Source organism: Paramormyrops kingsleyae, chromosome 11 (genome assembly GCF_048594095.1).
Source record: "Paramormyrops kingsleyae isolate MSU_618 chromosome 11, PKINGS_0.4, whole genome shotgun sequence".
Taxonomy (NCBI): Eukaryota; Metazoa; Chordata; class Actinopteri; order Osteoglossiformes; family Mormyridae; genus Paramormyrops; species Paramormyrops kingsleyae.
Genome location: NC_132807.1, coordinates 16,877,139 through 16,893,434, shown reverse-complemented (window position 1 = coordinate 16,893,434; position 16,296 = coordinate 16,877,139). Strand labels below are relative to the sequence as shown.

Below are 16,296 nucleotides of genomic sequence, written 5' to 3'. Positions count from 1 at the left end.
GTTTTCTGAGCAGCCTCACCTCTGCTGGTTGCTGGCTGAGGCTAACTTCGGTTTCAGATCCACGCTTACTCTGCCACGCTGGGGCCTGCTGTTGCCAGGCAACCAGCCCCGAGAGCTCTCGCTCAGATATAATTACCGAGTGGTTTTGTTTGATAACGACGACGAAGCTGCTTTGAATACGTTTCGTGAGCATGATGTGCTTTACTGCTGTTTGCCTTGTGGCTTGGAGAAACCCCCATAAGCGCAGGGGCTGTCTTCGTTTGGGTCGCCTTCATTCCTCACATTACCTGCCTCGCTCACTTTCAATCCTCATGAATGAATGAAGAGCAGAAACTGACTGACCGGTGCCTTTGAGACTGCTGCACTTTTCCCCTTGACGAGTTTGATCTTATTCCCTTAACATGCTGCCTTGTGCTTCACCATCCACTTCAGCTTGCGTTTGGCATCACTGTGAAACCCTCTGCTGTGAAGTGGCCCATCTTTTATACATTTAAGTGACAGATTCTCTCTCACTGCAAATTGTAATGTTTGCTAAGCAGGTTCAAAGGTGCTGTACTGATACTCCCTGGTGATGGAGAGATGTGAGTCGCTAAGTGGTGGCCAGTGGGAGGCGGTGCTGCAGGGCCTCATCTCCCAGGGCTCAGTACAAGGCCAGGAGTATTAAGTGTTCACCTAATGTACAGTGCTCACAATGCAGGAAATCTCCTCTTACTTTGTTACTGAAACTGGTGCTGTAAATATTTCATTTGAAATGTGAGTGCTTCCCAAGTGCTGCGCGGCCTGCTCCGATGCTAAATTTGCCTGATTGAAGTCAAAGTACCCTAACAGGTGAAGGTTAAGAACAAGCCAGACTCCTGCCAGCTGTGTGAAACAGTACTTTGGTACAGTAGTGCGGTACAGTGCCGATCTGGGCTGAGGCAGTACAGTGATGCAGTACAGTGCCAGTCTGGACTGAGGCGGTACAGTCCTGCAGTACAGTGCCAGTCTGGACTGAGGTGGTACAGCCCTGCAGTACAGTGCCTCTTGGAACTGATGCAGTACAGTGCTGCTCTGGACTGATGCAGTACAGTGCTGCTCTGGACTGAGGCAGTACAGTGGTGTGGTCAGTACCTCTGCACTGAGGCAGTACAGTGGTGCGGTACAGTGCCAGTCTGGACTGAGGTGGTACAATCCTGTAGTACAGTGCTTCTCTGGACTGCAGCAGTGCAGTGGTGTGGTACAGTGCCGTTCTGAACTGAGGTGGTACAGTCCTGCAGTACAGTGCCTCTTGGAACTGTTGCAGTACAGTGCTGCTCTGGACTGAAGCAGTACAGTGGTGTGGTCAGTACCCCATATCCACTGCTTTGTCTGTATCCTTTCACATTGTACTTCTTTACTATGAAAGTGAGCAACTTGGTGTGAAACCTGGCAAATCTAATGGAAAAACACTTATGGTCTGTCAAAGCACACTCCTAGGAGAACCTAACTTCGTATATTATCTGTGATGAACTTGAGGTGTGACTCTTTCCTGGGGAGTTTCCATTCCTCAAGTTTGAGCTCAGAGCTAAACTTCCTCTTAGGGATTAATGTGGTTTTATGTGGATGATTAGCTTTATGGGTGTGTGTGTTCGTTTTAGAAGTGTAATTTTTCAAGGTTAATTTGTGCTTGGTTCTTTGAATGTGCTTCATGCCCTTGGTGGTGGTTTTGCTGTGAATTGAGCAACAAGCGTTGTGAGTTGATCAGCTTTTTAAGGTTTCTGTTGGTTCTCTGGTGACAACATTTCCCATTGCTAACATTTGAGGGTCAGTCTCATGAGAAAAGGAAGTGTTGTAACGAACTCTGATGGGCAGGAGATAAGATTACAAATTGGTTACAGTGGTGGTTGCAGTTTAAAGGCCTTGGCAGAGTTTCCCTGATATAGGCCCTGCCACAGCTGCTCCCCCACCGACGGCCCTGTCATGGCTGCTCCCCCCCCGACGGCCCTGTCATGGCTGCTCCCCCCCCGACGGCCCTGTCATGGCTGCTCCCCCCCCCGACGGCCCTGTCGCCGCCATCGCTCCCCCCCCGACGGCCCTGTCGCCGCCGTTTTTCGGATTAGCGTTTCTGCTAACTTTGAAAATCGTTAGCGGACCAATTGACTTCTGCTAAATGTAGCTCCTCTTGATAGCTTCGCCTCTGCTCCCCCTTTAAAGGTCTCGCCACCACCGCCTCTCCCCCTTGAAAGCCGAATTAGCATTTCGGCTAATTTTGAAAACTGCTGCCGGACAAACTAGCTTCTGCTAAATTTAGTTCCGCTAACTGCAAGTCCAGTAACATTTTAAACAATAAAAATAAACATAGTTGTTAGACTGTTGCAGACACGCTTACAACGGACATTATCTGGCACGCTGTTGGCAGAACACACATAAACACAAGATATGATTGACCAATAGCAACAGTTGAGCAGCATCGTGTTAACGCTACAGTTCAGTTAAAGGCTGATTTATACTTGTATGTTGAATTGAAATTGTACATATACCATAGTCCTATACCTCCCCAGAAATGTCACTGCGCGTCACGGCGCCACAGACCACAGACCACAACATCTTTGCATTGGTAAAATACACTGTATGCAGAATTATTAGACAAGTATTATTCCTGAAAATAATTTATCAAGAGTTGGGTAGACTTAAGTGAATTCAGAAGTTTTCTTTTGGTCCAAGTAAATTTATTTAGAGAGAAAATGTTACATTAGTCTATCACAAACAAAAATAAACACTTGAATATCAGGGTGCATAATTATTAGCAAATCAGAAACTTTTTAAAGTGGATTTTTTTTCTCTTTACCAAGAACAGAAATAATAATAATAATGAATTTAAGGAATAATGAAATATTGGCCTTTCTGTACAGACCACTTTACAAGGTGTACAGCCACCTTTCTTCTCAATAAGCTGTGGTCCATTGAACCAATTCAACCAGTTCTTGAATTTAATCCCATCCTATATTAGCTGAGGCAGCTAGGCCCCCTTCCAGGCACTGCTCTGAGAAGGGTACTGCTTGCTGCCTTAATAAATGTAAGGTCCAGCAGTTCTCCTTGGGGGTTAAGTCGGGCGATGACGGGGGCCTGGTCATAATTCAATCTTTTAAGCCTTTCTTGGCTAATCTATGGAATACTTTGAGGCACTGGAAGCAGCATCATCCTGTATGAATATCATAACCTTTCTGAAAAATGCTGAATCTTTTTTTGTACCAGTGTTTCAAGAAGGTTGGCAGTAGATCTCCTAGTGGATTTTTGCACCATTTGCAAGTCGTAAAGTTTTGACAAGTTCATCACTAATAATTCCAGCCTGCAGCCCTACTCCTCCACCACCTTGTTGGCACCTGAAGAAGGTGTCTGTCCACTAGCCTGGGGTTTCTCAAACACTGGGCTGTGGCCCACTGATGGGCCGCGAATCTGAAATCAGGGGAGGCAACTGGCCCGTAATGGGGCGCCAGCGCCCTGCGTAATTCGGGCAGTAAATATAGTAGGGCTGAATGATTCAGATGGAAATCACAATTTGAAACAATGCGATTAGCAAATCACAAAGGCTGCGATTTAGGATATGCATTACGGATGGGCCCATCCACATTTCTTTCAGTTCGATTCCGATACAAGAGCTCTTATTACTTTAATATTTAATATTTTGATATAATAAATGTAATATATTTTTATACTTTATATAGTATTGGTATTGTTAAAACTAGTAAATACAAATGGAAAAAATGTATGTCGAAAAATTATGCTATAGAGACATACATAACATTCCGTTCCTCCTCCTTTGTACGTCTTGTTTTAAGCGTTCTTGAGGCATTTGCAGTTCAGTTTGAATATCTTCCAAGTGAGGATATGCAAGTAGCGAATGCTTAAAATGCCCTACAGTTTTTCTCCCACTGGCAACAGCATCATTACACTTCACTGCGATAACAGCCTCTCGTGTCTCACAAGCTGCAGCGAGTGTGCAAAGCAGCCCAAGCTACCGACTCATATCATCAATTACTTTTTTACTTTTTTTGTAAATGCTGTCCGTTCTATTATCTTTATCTTTTCTATGATCTTATTCATGTAATAAATATACAAATGTGAAGTAGATGGAAATCTACCTGAGATATAAAGAAAAAGGGAAAAAATAGGTTATACTGATCATCCATTTATAGTGATCAATTTCACCTAGATAGACGTGATCGCTATAAGTGGATTCCACTGTACCATCTAATGTGGCCTAGTCGGCCTTGACAACATGGAGTGATAAATAGGTGGGCCTTAATGTTGAAAAGGTTGAGAACCATGGCACTAGCCCATCCATCTGCTCCGTGAAGAGACACTCATCTCATCTCTCCATATAACCCATATAAAATCAGTCGTGAGATGTGTCCGTGCTCATTCTTAATGTTTTACCTTAGGTGCCTTATTGAGTGGAAGTCATGTTTCAGCCTTTATGACCATAGCACACTGCACCTAGTACTTCTGGAGATTCGGTTTGGATTGCAGTTTTGAAAAATGGTGAAATTTGCTTCTAAAGAGTTTCCATAAGTCTCCCCTTTAATTTGACACACACACTATATTGCCGAAAGTATTGGGACACTCCTCCAAATCATTGAATGCAGGTGTTCCAATCACTTCCATAGCCACAGGTGTATAAAATCAAGTACCTAGGCAGGCAGACTGCTTCTACAAACATCTGCGAAAGAATGGGTTGCTCAGGAGCTCAGTTAATTCAACCGTGGTACAGTACCATGATAGGATACCACCTGTGCAATAAGTCCATTCATAAAATTTCCTCACTACTAAATATTCCACGGATTAGTGGTTTATCAGTTTAGTGTTATTGGTTAAACTTGCCCATTTAGCATGTTTACTGAGTCTTCAGTTGTGTAACTATGAACCTTAGAAAATAATTCTAAATTGCTTTTGTCAGATTTCAACAGGCGCACCCTTTTCTAGAATAGTCATTATACAAATACAGACGCTCTTCTACTTATGAACTTTCAACTTACGAACATTCAGACATACGAACGAAGAGAACTGCAAGTCCAAATTGTGTTCGTTGGGCTCCCGTTTCCTGTCCGCAACATCAATTTTTTTTCTGCGCACCAAATCCGCCTAGCACGACTTCTGGCCGCTACTCCCGCCGCACAGCAGCGTAACGGCCGTTCGGAACGTAACTCGTCCGGAAGTAGAGGAGCGTCTGTACAAGTAAAATTTATTTACTTGATTAAAATATGAGTATAAGCTACCCAGCTTTATATTACCGTTTTGTTCCACATTACACGTGTAACACAAACACGCCAAAAAAGCTAGAACATTGTCATAGTGGAAAAGCAATCTGTCAACTACTACAATTCACTTTGTTGACAGCACTTTGATGTAATGTATCACAACACATCCACGTAAAGCGCTTTGGGGCAGCTCTGTTGTAAAAGGCACTATATAAAAGTAATATGAATTGAAGGATGCAGTATTCAATTTTTCAATACGGATCAATCTATGACAGTGTGCCAAGCCATCACAGTGAACAAAAAATATGTTTGTTTACATCACATTTTTTTCTACAAATAAAATCTTACTTATGTTCCCCGCCTCGTGCCCGTAGTTTCCGGGATAGGCTCCGGACCCCCAGCGACCCAGAAGGATAAGCGGTTTGGAAAATTGAGGGATGGATGGAAAATCTTATTTACACTATATACAAGGGTTTAGCTACAATCAACAAGAACAGTATTTACAAATCAAAGTATTTTTCTTTCATTTGGAGTATGCCTTGTTCAAATGCCAACAAGGAATACTGGCGAATGTGAGTTTATATTACCTGGTGGCTGAACTCGGTTCTGAATGGTTAAACAAGCGTTAATTATATTTGGGTCAAGAATGCACAACAGTGGGCTTAATTGGAAACATCAGATGAAGCACTGCTTCACTGGGTGAATTTAAAAGTGCGTCATAGTCCATTACTATAAAAAACAATTATTAAATAGAAACTGATGAGAAGTACGTTAAAGTCTATTAGTCAACGCAGGAAATGTTTTGCTTCGCTGAAGTTCCTTTTATCGACATAAAGGTGGTGCCATTCTGCACAATCGGCATTGAAAATGTGTTTTAAGCGATATGAATGTTTTTTCTCTTTTTTTTTAGTGGAACCCGGTTCCACCCCTTAAAGAAACCTCACCTCCCTTAAAGGTGGTGGCGTTTCACCCCTTCAGCGCTGCGTGGCTGATCCGCTCCATGGAGTGTTGTGTCCCCAAGGGTTGAGCTGTTATGGTTACGCTGTCTGTTCATGGACTTGCACAGCGAAAAGAGGGACAGAGAGGGTTGTTATATCAGTGTCTCATGATGCACTAATTTCAACCAAGCTGCTCCACACCCTCCCCATATGACCCAAATCAGTGGTGGGCAGGCGGGACACCTGAAGGCACATGAGTTCTTGTTTGCTCTCCTGCTGGGCTGCCGGATCCTCTGGCTCACAGCTGATAATGGCCTTTTGTGCCTGGCTTGCAGAGGGCTCTGCTGCCATGGCAACCCTCCAAGCCAGAGGTTATTGCCCAGAGGCTACCTTTTGGTCAGCTCTATGGCACTGGCTACAGTGCTTACTGGGTCACCCCTGCCCCCAAGGACATGTAGTCAGGATGCATTTCTTTGCTTGCTTAGGAGGGTGTTACACTAACTTCTTCACTGCTAAGGTGATATCATGTCACTGCTATGTCACCACTGCAATGTCAGAGGGTTGTTGGTCTCCTGCTTAATCTTCCCCGGCATCATCTCATCAGAAGCACAAACATGGAACCAGCGTATCTGCATTCTGATGAGTTAGAAAAAAAAAATGCCCTGTGTCGATGGGAGATCATCTGCACTTTATGGGAAGCAGCACGAGAACTGCTAGTTTAGACAATGGAAGTTCAGTGAAAGTCCACTGAAACCAAAGGATGCATTTCAGGAGCCATGAGGCCCAGGCCGTGGGGGGGACAGCTCACGTCAGGCGTTTAGAAAGACCCCGTGGTATTTAGCACATGGCAGACGAGGGCAGAAAAACACGTGATGAAGAAAAGGAATACCACAATGTCAGCCTGTCCTCTGGTTTTAACGTTACATCTTTCATCATTTATGTGACACTGGAACCGAAGCGCAGTGACTAATGCAAATTCCCTCTAAAGGAATGTTTTCTTTGGCTCAACTCAAGGCTTGACAGTGATGCACTAGTCAGGAAGTTTGAAACAAAGCTGCATCCCTGATTAGAGCTGAAAGCTATTCCAACACAGACCAATAGGGGGCGCATGCTGAATGATTGTAGGAAATTTGCAGTTTGCAGTGTCTTCTTAACCACAATGTTTTCAGAGACACGAGAAATGCTTCACTGTCTTGTCAAGTTGGGCCTTGCCTCTGTTTCCCTGCATTTACTCTGGGCTTCAGAGTACTGGGCTACTGGCTAAACTGTAACCTTATCACAGGGCAACATATTAGGCTTGTTTTCCAGTCATGGATTTAATCCTCTGTTTTGTTGGAGGTTTTTTCAGCATCAGGATTACATTGAATGGCTCACTTATCTGGTATCAGTCCATTCTGGTTGCTATGTAACTCTCACTCATCTTGGATAGCAACCGCACTGGATCTGAAACACATATTTTGCTGTCATTGTCTCTGAGCTTCCAGAACTCTCCTTGCACTGTCAGAGATGGCTCATTCCTTTCCCTAATTCTCAATACAATATTTACAACAGAAGCTGAAGGTCAGGTTGCTGCTGGTGACTATGCGGGTGCAGCGCCAACATGAAGCCCATGAAAGCAAACACTGATGTTGCAGTGTTGACATCTCAACACCTATGGTGCAGGTTCTACCAGACACGCACCCTGTGTGGATGATGCTCTGAATCCTGAGGTATAGTTTGATTGGGGGGGGGGGGGCATAGCCTTTCCAGTCATGTGCCTGCCTGTGTACTGGCAGGTCTTGTCAACACACACAGTGACCTCTGGTGGATGTTCATGGAATTATATACCCCCAACCCCCTATTCACTTTGCCAGTGGAGTTTCATAATGATGCTTATTCTTGTATAGACGCTAGAGTGCTAGATGTATGATATTATTTAAATAAACATTAGCTACAGTAGTGTCAGGAACATTATAATCTTGATACCAATACCACTTTAAGTATCACAATGCTAATATTGCAGAGATAATAATGCAGAAGAAACATAAGTATCGTTCACAGTAAATTATGAACTTATGTCACTGATTTTAGGAGACATTTATCTCAAATACATTTAAATTGTTGCTCTCTTAATTTTAATAACGTAAGCCTCACTCCGCTCCAGCACATACCCTACTACAATGTTGCAAAGCGTTGCATTATGATCGGTCTGATTCATTCAGTTACAAGGATATAATACGTTCTATTACATTCATTCAGGATATAGCTAGGTATAGACCCTGCTATATTATAAAAATCCCTTGCATAAATCACTTGACCTGAAGCTAGAGAGATCATATTTAATAGTTGACACTATAGTAGCAGACGTCTTCTTATGCAGAGAACTTACAGCGGATAAAATTTGCTAGTTCGTAATATGCCATTTTGCATTAAGTCTGCAATTCTGAAATAGAGTATAACGAGTTTTGGCAGTGGTTCGGACATTCTGAGTCCATGGTTCTGATTCGATGGTTAGCGTTAGCGACATATAGCGTTAGTGATGTCTGTAATAGTGTAATTGGTACACTTCCAAAAGAAATGTAATACCCACAGTTTTCGAAAATGCGGCACATTTTCAATATCAGTGCCCCGGCCAACACTAGGCTACAGCTCGCACAATGTATTTTCAGCTCGATCACTAACAATGACGTAGTATCACTGACTAACCCCTACTTTCAACAGCCATCACAGAATTCAGAATGAATGGAAAGATTAAATACTCTTCAGATGTGAATACTCCCTTCACCCTGCGCTCATCCACATAAGCGTCATCTTAGTCATGGCTGTCGAATTCAGACTGAGAGTAAAATAAAGAACAGTGATAAAAATGACATTTATATTTTGCCTCCGAAGGAAAAACGATTCACGCTAATTTTGTCACACAGTGTATTAATTCAAATGCTTATCTGTCAACGGAGCGTTGTCATGCCAACAGACCTCCCACGCAGCGGACGGGAGAGATGGATTTGCTCCCTTGTTAGGCGAAATAGGTTTGTGTGGCCAGCTAATGATGTTTTATTGGTGTTACACGCATTCACCTTCTCATGGCTTTCCTAAGCAATCCAAACGGCAGCCCCCAAGGCAGAACATCTGTAGAATCTGTGATGGTTACCATTATGTGCAGCTGAGCCATATGACGATATTATCGGTAATCGAGTAACCCGGTATCGATATCTTGACAGAGACTAACTGTTGATTAACGCCTTTGTCGGGAAAGTATACGCTCTATCCGCACAAAGCAAGATAACAGAAAAATTTATGATTTAGCTTCTATTTCATTCCTTCTAGCCTATATTTCCAAATCAGTTAAACACACAGGCGCCCACACAAAGGTTTTATTTTAGCTCCTTCTTCTGCCTGAGAAGGTAAGTACCTGTACACATTGGTTACAATGTTGGTTCGCACTTAGGTCTTACCATCAGTTTGCCAAACAGTACATTAGATGGTTTAGGACATGTTTTTATCATAATGGTCATAATTATACCTGGTTCGCCAATCCATCGTTTTCCATAGAGACCAAAGCCATTTCACACCTATAGTTCGGTTCTCCTGTCATTCCTACTGTATGTTATTCAGTATTATTTGATCTCCGTCAGATACTTTCAGTCGCATACCTGTGAAATGTTCTGCACAAATAACCATATCGTATCTTTCGTTTTTACTAATAAACTTTTAAAGTAGACTGCAGGGACTAAACAAAATATAAAAATATCTTCCTGTACATATTATTTTAACGGATTTTCTTTTCAATTTCAGTTATTGCATTTCATGTTTGACCTTTGTAACATGGGTGCCCTCTTATCTAAATTATTTTGGAATTAGTTGGACTGCTGAGACGTGATTTTTATAGACTTTATTATATTACATGTAGAACATAAGAACTATACAAACGAGAGGAGGCCATTCGGCCTATCGAGCTTGCTTGGTGGAGAACTTAACTAATAGCTCAGAGTTGTTAAAATCTTATCTAGCTCTGATTTAAAGGAACCCAAAGATTCAGCTTGCACTATGTTATCAGGAAGACTATTCCATACTCTGACTACACGCTGTGTAAAGAAGTGCTTCCTTAAATCCAGCTTGAAATGTTCTCCCGCTAATTTCCACCTACAGTATGACCACGAGTTCTTGTATTTGAACTAATGCTGAAGTAACTAATCGGTTGAACAGCATCCAAACCTGTTAGAATCTTATAGACCTGGATCATGTCCCCCCCTCAGTCTCCTTTGCTTGAGGCTGAACAGATTTAGCTCAACTAACCTTTCCTCGTATGACATTCCTCTAAAACAGTGTTTCCCAACCCAGGCCTCGGGGAACCCCGGACAGTCTATGTTTTTGCTTCCTCTCAGCTCCCAGCGCACCTGTACCAGGTATTCCGTGTTCCTGATTGGCTGGGAGCTGGGAGGGAGCAAAAACGTGGAATGACCGGGGTTCCCCGAGGACTGGGTTGGGAAACACTGCTCTAAAAGACCAGGAATCATTCTTGTGGCCCTACGCTGCACCTTTTCTAAGGCTGCAATGTCCTTTTTAAGATATGGTGACCAAACCTGCACACAATATTCTAGGTGAGGTCTCACCAAGGAATTGTATAATCTTAGCATTACCTCCCTTGACTTAAACTCCACACACCTGGAGATATACCCCAACATCCTATTGGCCTTTTTTATTGCTTCCCCGCACTGGCGAGAATGACACATGGAAGCATCAACATACACACCAAGGTCTTTCTCATAATCAGCTACCTTTATTTCAGTAGGTCCCATAAAATACCTAAATACATGAATAGTGAGCGGAATTTCGCCCGACGGAACGATCTTTTGGGAATCTGTTCCCACACGTCGGACACGTTGATGAATCGGAACTCCAACTTAAATTGGAAGACTTGTCGAAATAAGTCAGACTTTCCCTTAATCCTGCTTGGTGGGACTGCCCCCTGGTTTGCTACTGGAGCCGTTTAGCTGAAATTCGCAGAGGACACCTGGAAGTTGGGTCGGATTGAGGTCGGATCACGTTCGCACCAGAATCAGTCTGCTCCCGAGTACGTTTGGGACCGGGCCGAGACCACCTCCTCTCAAGGGTCTCGGTATGGTTCTTTTGGTCCGCACCCAAGTGCGATTACTGTGCTCACACCTGCCCAAACGAATAGCATCAAGGGGGAAATCGCATCAGGGTCCGTTTTAATCGGACTTAAAAAGTGCTGGTGTGAAAACACCGTCAAAAAGGACCACTAATCAGCACATCCCGCCCCTCCCCGGTCGGTTAGAGGCTATCCATAGATTATGATGTCCCAGGGTGGTGACACACATCTTGCGGGGCTTTCTGTGGTCTCACAACTGTGGTATGATTCATGGATTTATTGAATATGATCATAATATGACTTTTAACTGGTAAATGCAGAATCTGACATTCATTTCTTATTTAGCTTTTTTCTTATTTTGGCTTAGCTGAATCACCAGTTTCGACTGCTTATTTGTGTGGGAATACAATTTTAGATATTCTTGTAGATGTTTGCAATGTAGCGAGTCTGTATAACTCAAGATTATGGAAGTAAATCTGAGTCATCACAATTTGAATTTTATATTCCACTGAAATTCTAACATTGAATATTTATGCATTGGAAATATACATCGGAAATCCGATGGTCCGAATTCACATGCAAAAATATGAGGTTAAAAATACAAAGACAACATTTCTAAGTTATTCAAAGCATTACAAGATAGATTTTCTGAAGTTATCTGAACAAATAGGTCAGCTATGTAACTTCTGATATATAAAATATCAATGAGCTAAGTTTCGTGGTTTTTGAAATTTATGAAGGAATCCGTAATTGCAGTGATACAGGTACAGGATCTTTAGTATAGTAACTAATTTTTATTTATGACCACAAGAGGGCAGTGCTGCACTGGCATTTTGTGTGTGCATAAAATGTGTGGTCCCTGTTATCCTATACTATACAAGACTTTAAAAAGTAAAAGAATACTATAGACACTAACTTTGGGAAAATGCATAAAAAGCAACTTAACAAATTTATTAGCAGAACTTTTTTTTACCAAATGCTTGAGTCAACAATTGAATGTATCATAGGGTGGAAAGACAATAAAACATCCAAAACTATGTATCACCTAATACTGTAATTGCTGAGCAAGATAGTCACACCAGTGCACAAGTATAAATGCTCACCACGGTGTACACCACTTGCATATATCATGGTGTATGCTCGACACAAAGGTATAAATCAGCCCTAAGTGGATGGGCAATTGGATGTTTGTCTGGAGGTGCACGTCAGACTACAGTGTAGGGTATGCTCTACACTGCACCTACACTATACTGATGCCATAGGTTCTACGCAGAAGTATAAATCAGCTTTAAAGGTTCCGGTAGGGCTGTGAGGTACTGATGTCCTTGACTGAAAAGGGCAGTTTATCAACAATCACACGTGAGCCTCAGTCACAATGCGAGGCATACTCTTCTCCAAATGCAGCGTTTGCTGTGCTGCGTTGGAAACATACTCAGCTCCAACCATCCGCCTATGATGTTTTACAGCTCTGTAAATTAATATTTTAAATAAATAGCCTGTGTTTTATTTGTCATTGTTGCTGAGAAGGTCCTCCAGGTGTCCCGTCATATTGGCCACGTTAACACGATCCTCATCACCGGCTCACAATGTTAGCCAACACAATTTTTCTGTTCTTACACCTCTGTTTGGCTCCCTTCCTAGACTGCGGCCACAGAATTCCTTTCTGGCTCTTACTCAGCACGAACGATATTTAATCAAATTCACATTTGTAATGATTCAGCAAATCAGGCTGTTTTTAGTGGTTGATCTGTCAGTGATGACAAACTGAAAAAGCAGTATGATGAATCAGGACAATGGGATTCGTCCTTTAGCTCCATACCCTTTAACAGTGTCAGGAGGGTGTGGGTCTCACTGAGGAGCCAGCATGTATCCTCTCTGACCAAGACAGGCCATCAGTGAACCTCGCTACCTGTGGCGCCTGAAAAGGGCAGGAATGCCATCTCTCACCCTCTGCACCTACAGAGGCACCATTCAGAGTGTTCTTAGAAACTGCACCACAGCCTGGTTCGGGTGCCACAACGCCTTGGAGCACCAGCTTCTTCAGCAGCTTCTTAAAACAGCAGAGAAGTTGCCGGGAGCATTCTGCCTTCCCAGCTGGACGTTTATAATGGCTGCGGCATCCAGAGGGGCCAATGGCATCAGCCACTGAACTCCACTCATAGCCTTTTTTCTCCACTGCCATCTGCTAGGAGGCCTTTGCAAACTGAAAGCTGGGACAATGAGACATTTTCTCCTGAGACTGTTCGATTGCTGAATGGTCTGGCTCCTCCCAGCCTAAGTCTGGGTCTGTTAAAAGGACTGATAGCTCTGGACTCACAGCTCTGTATATGAATCTGTTTATTCATTGTACATTTTGCTTCAATGCCAAATTTCTGTAACAGTTTTGCACTTCATCAACAGGCTGTTAACCATACCTTTCAATCTGTCTTAATGCCATGTCTTAAATTGTTGTCTATATTATGCTTATATGTCTCAGTATTTATATTGTATTACTTTTCATTTGCACTTTGACCAATGAGAACGATATTTCAGCTCAGTGTTTGACTCCACACATCATATATCTGAAGCTGATAGTTAGAAGTTCTCTGACTGATGTCATCTGTCTCTAAGGGACAAAAGGTGCCTGAAGACTAACAGCAGTTACTGTGCAGCGTGGCTGTTTAAACAGCTGTGCAGTCGCAGTTGTTAAATTTCAGTCCATTTTCGTGTACCGGTTATGTGAACCTGATGAGCATGGTCAAGGGGTCGTTCCGCTGCTTCTGATTGATCCTCTCCAGCATTTCGCCTGGAGTGGAGAAGGACATGGACCCTTTGAAGAAGTGTTCCAGAAAGGCCCGGTCGATTGTGGCTCCCTTGCCAAGAGCCGCATGGAGGTTGTTGCTGAGCAGCCCGGAGATGCTGCCCGGGTCGTTCCTGGAGCCGAAGAAGAGGAACAGGGCGTAGCAGTCCCGGCCGATGGAGGAGCAGAACCGCACCATCCTCTCCGGCCGGCTCCACTGGCCCGATGCCATCTCGGCGATGCGTAGGGACTCCTCAGGGGCTTCTGGGGGGGGTATGGTGTCATCCAGACTGTACAGAACCCGAACGACTATCTGGGCCTCAAGTGCTTCTCCATGTCTCTCAGGGAAGGTCCACACCCAGTCAGCTCCCAGCAGGACCTTCTGCTCTCTGCTCATGGCGGTGCAGCTGAAGGAGTCTGACATCTGCAGCTGTGCACTGCGGCTGATGCAGCTCATCAGGAAGATCTCCTCCAGGGCACCAGGGCTCAGGTGGAATCTACCTCTGGGGTCACAGAACTCCAGGTACTCTCGAACCCTAGCAGAGGCGCGGAGGACGCTGTCGCTGAAGGCCTGGATGACGTTCCCGCGTTGCTTGTTTGGCGTAATTAAGATGTTCTTTAACATAGTGCGCTGTCCTCCTGGTTTGGTCTCCATTTGTCCCATTGGCAGAGGCTGAGGTTACTTTAGCCCAAAAGAAGATTAAATTAACAAGCCATTAACACTGAAAATTAACATGCATTTACACTGGATGAGGATTCATAAAGGGGAAGACTATACCAGCAAGAGAAGCAGAGAAACCTTCTAAGCATAAACGGGCTCTCTTGCTGCTGCCCGTAAGCCCCCTTCTGCTAGGATTCACCTGCCTCCTCCTGCCCGGCGGAGATGGGATCTACATGGGGTGAAGCCTGCAGGGGACCTTGCCAGGAGGTAACTGACACTGCCAGATGGACCCTCCCTAGAACCTGATACCCGCTGTTTTGTTTAAAAAAATAAAACTGTTTGACTGTCTTAAAAACAACACATACACTTTTAAAACAAAGGGGTGTGTGTCATGTGACAAACTGGACAAACTGGTGTGTGCAGTGCTGGCTTCCTGGTGAGCTAATTTGCTGGGATCAACCAAAAATGCTAGTCTGGGGGGGGGGGTTGCTGTTCATTGACCTTATCAACCTTCCCTAATTAATGGTCAGCATTAACTCCCTGGGTAGAACACAAACCAAACTGTAGCAGAAGTTGCATTTAATTTAACACCTCTTTTCCTAAAGCAACACACATTTTTGAGAATGCAGGGTCAGACAGTTCCTGCGGTAATTAGGGGTTAAGGATCTTGCTCAGAGGCTCAGCCGTGTCATTCCTCTGCTGCCCCTGGGATTAGAGCCAGCAACCCACCGATCAATGGATCAGCAGCCGAACATGCTGAGCCACACACTCAGAGTAATTAACTGAGCTGAGTAACCTTCATTTTGTGTTGGACACGCTGTGTGTGTAACAAACAGCATTCGGCACTTAGATTCAGAACTCAGATTACATTTATTCATCATTGTAACTTCCTGTTTACATACTATTCACAATGACTTTGGAACAGTATGCATTACTGCATTATATGAGAGCAAGTGGTTATAAAAATATGCTGGCCATCTTATAGCAAAATAACAATGTATACTCCTTAAAAGCTTGTCCAGAGATGTAGGATTGGCTCACATTATATAACTGACCATAAATATTAAATATCCCAAAGTGTGCAAATATTGCACAAGGCACCACACAGCAACTGTTTGAACAGTAAGGATAATCAAAGAGCGTCACGTTTGTACAGGAATAGTACGGCATGTAAATGTGTGAAACGTCATGGTTATAAAGTATTCAGAGTACAAGGTAACATAATGGAGAGCGAGAGTAAAACACGAAACTGTCCATCTCGTCATGGGACGCTGGGAGGAGGTATATCAGCTTCTCCGTCCGGCCTGCTCCAGCCGCTCACCATCGCGGTCGAAGATGGGGCTGAGCCCCCGCAAGCCAGCATAGGGGAGGACGGGCCCGTTGGTCGCCGCCGGCGACATGTCCGCTGGGCAGATGTAGTCTGTTGAGTCGTCCAGCTTCTTCTTCCTGAGATGTCCAAAGGTGGAGAAGCCAAGCTTCTTGGGCTGAAAGGGACAGAGAGCGTTTGGGGTTGGGGCAAGAGAGCGACAACACTAACCGTAAACCACCCCCCCCCCCCCCCCCACCACCAACCGCAGAGGTGGCAGGAATGAAGAGTACACTAAATACTG

General features: G+C 43.9%; 2 protein-coding genes across 9 annotated transcripts in view; both read right to left on the bottom strand.

The window, feature by feature from the left end:
• Positions 1 to 13,566: 13,566 nt before the first annotated feature.
• On the bottom strand, positions 13,567 to 15,393 carry rep15 (RAB15 effector protein). Its single transcript, XM_023816501.1, has one exon. It carries the CDS (start codon positions 14,687 to 14,689, stop codon positions 13,961 to 13,963), a length of 729 nt encoding a protein of 242 aa, XP_023672269.1. The 5' UTR covers positions 14,690 to 15,393; the 3' UTR covers positions 13,567 to 13,960.
• Positions 15,394 to 15,537: 144 nt separating this feature from the next.
• ppfibp2b (PPFIA binding protein 2b) overlaps positions 15,538 to 16,296 on the bottom strand; it is a 32,841-nt gene continuing 32,082 nt past the window's right edge. For all 8 annotated transcript variants that reach the window (XM_072718151.1, XM_072718145.1, XM_072718146.1 and 5 more), the window contains one exon: positions 15,538 to 16,170. In XM_072718151.1, coding sequence (XP_072574252.1) covers positions 15,973 to 16,170 — 198 coding nt within the window. In that variant the 3' untranslated portion in view covers positions 15,538 to 15,972. The remainder of the gene's footprint in view (positions 16,171 to 16,296) is intronic.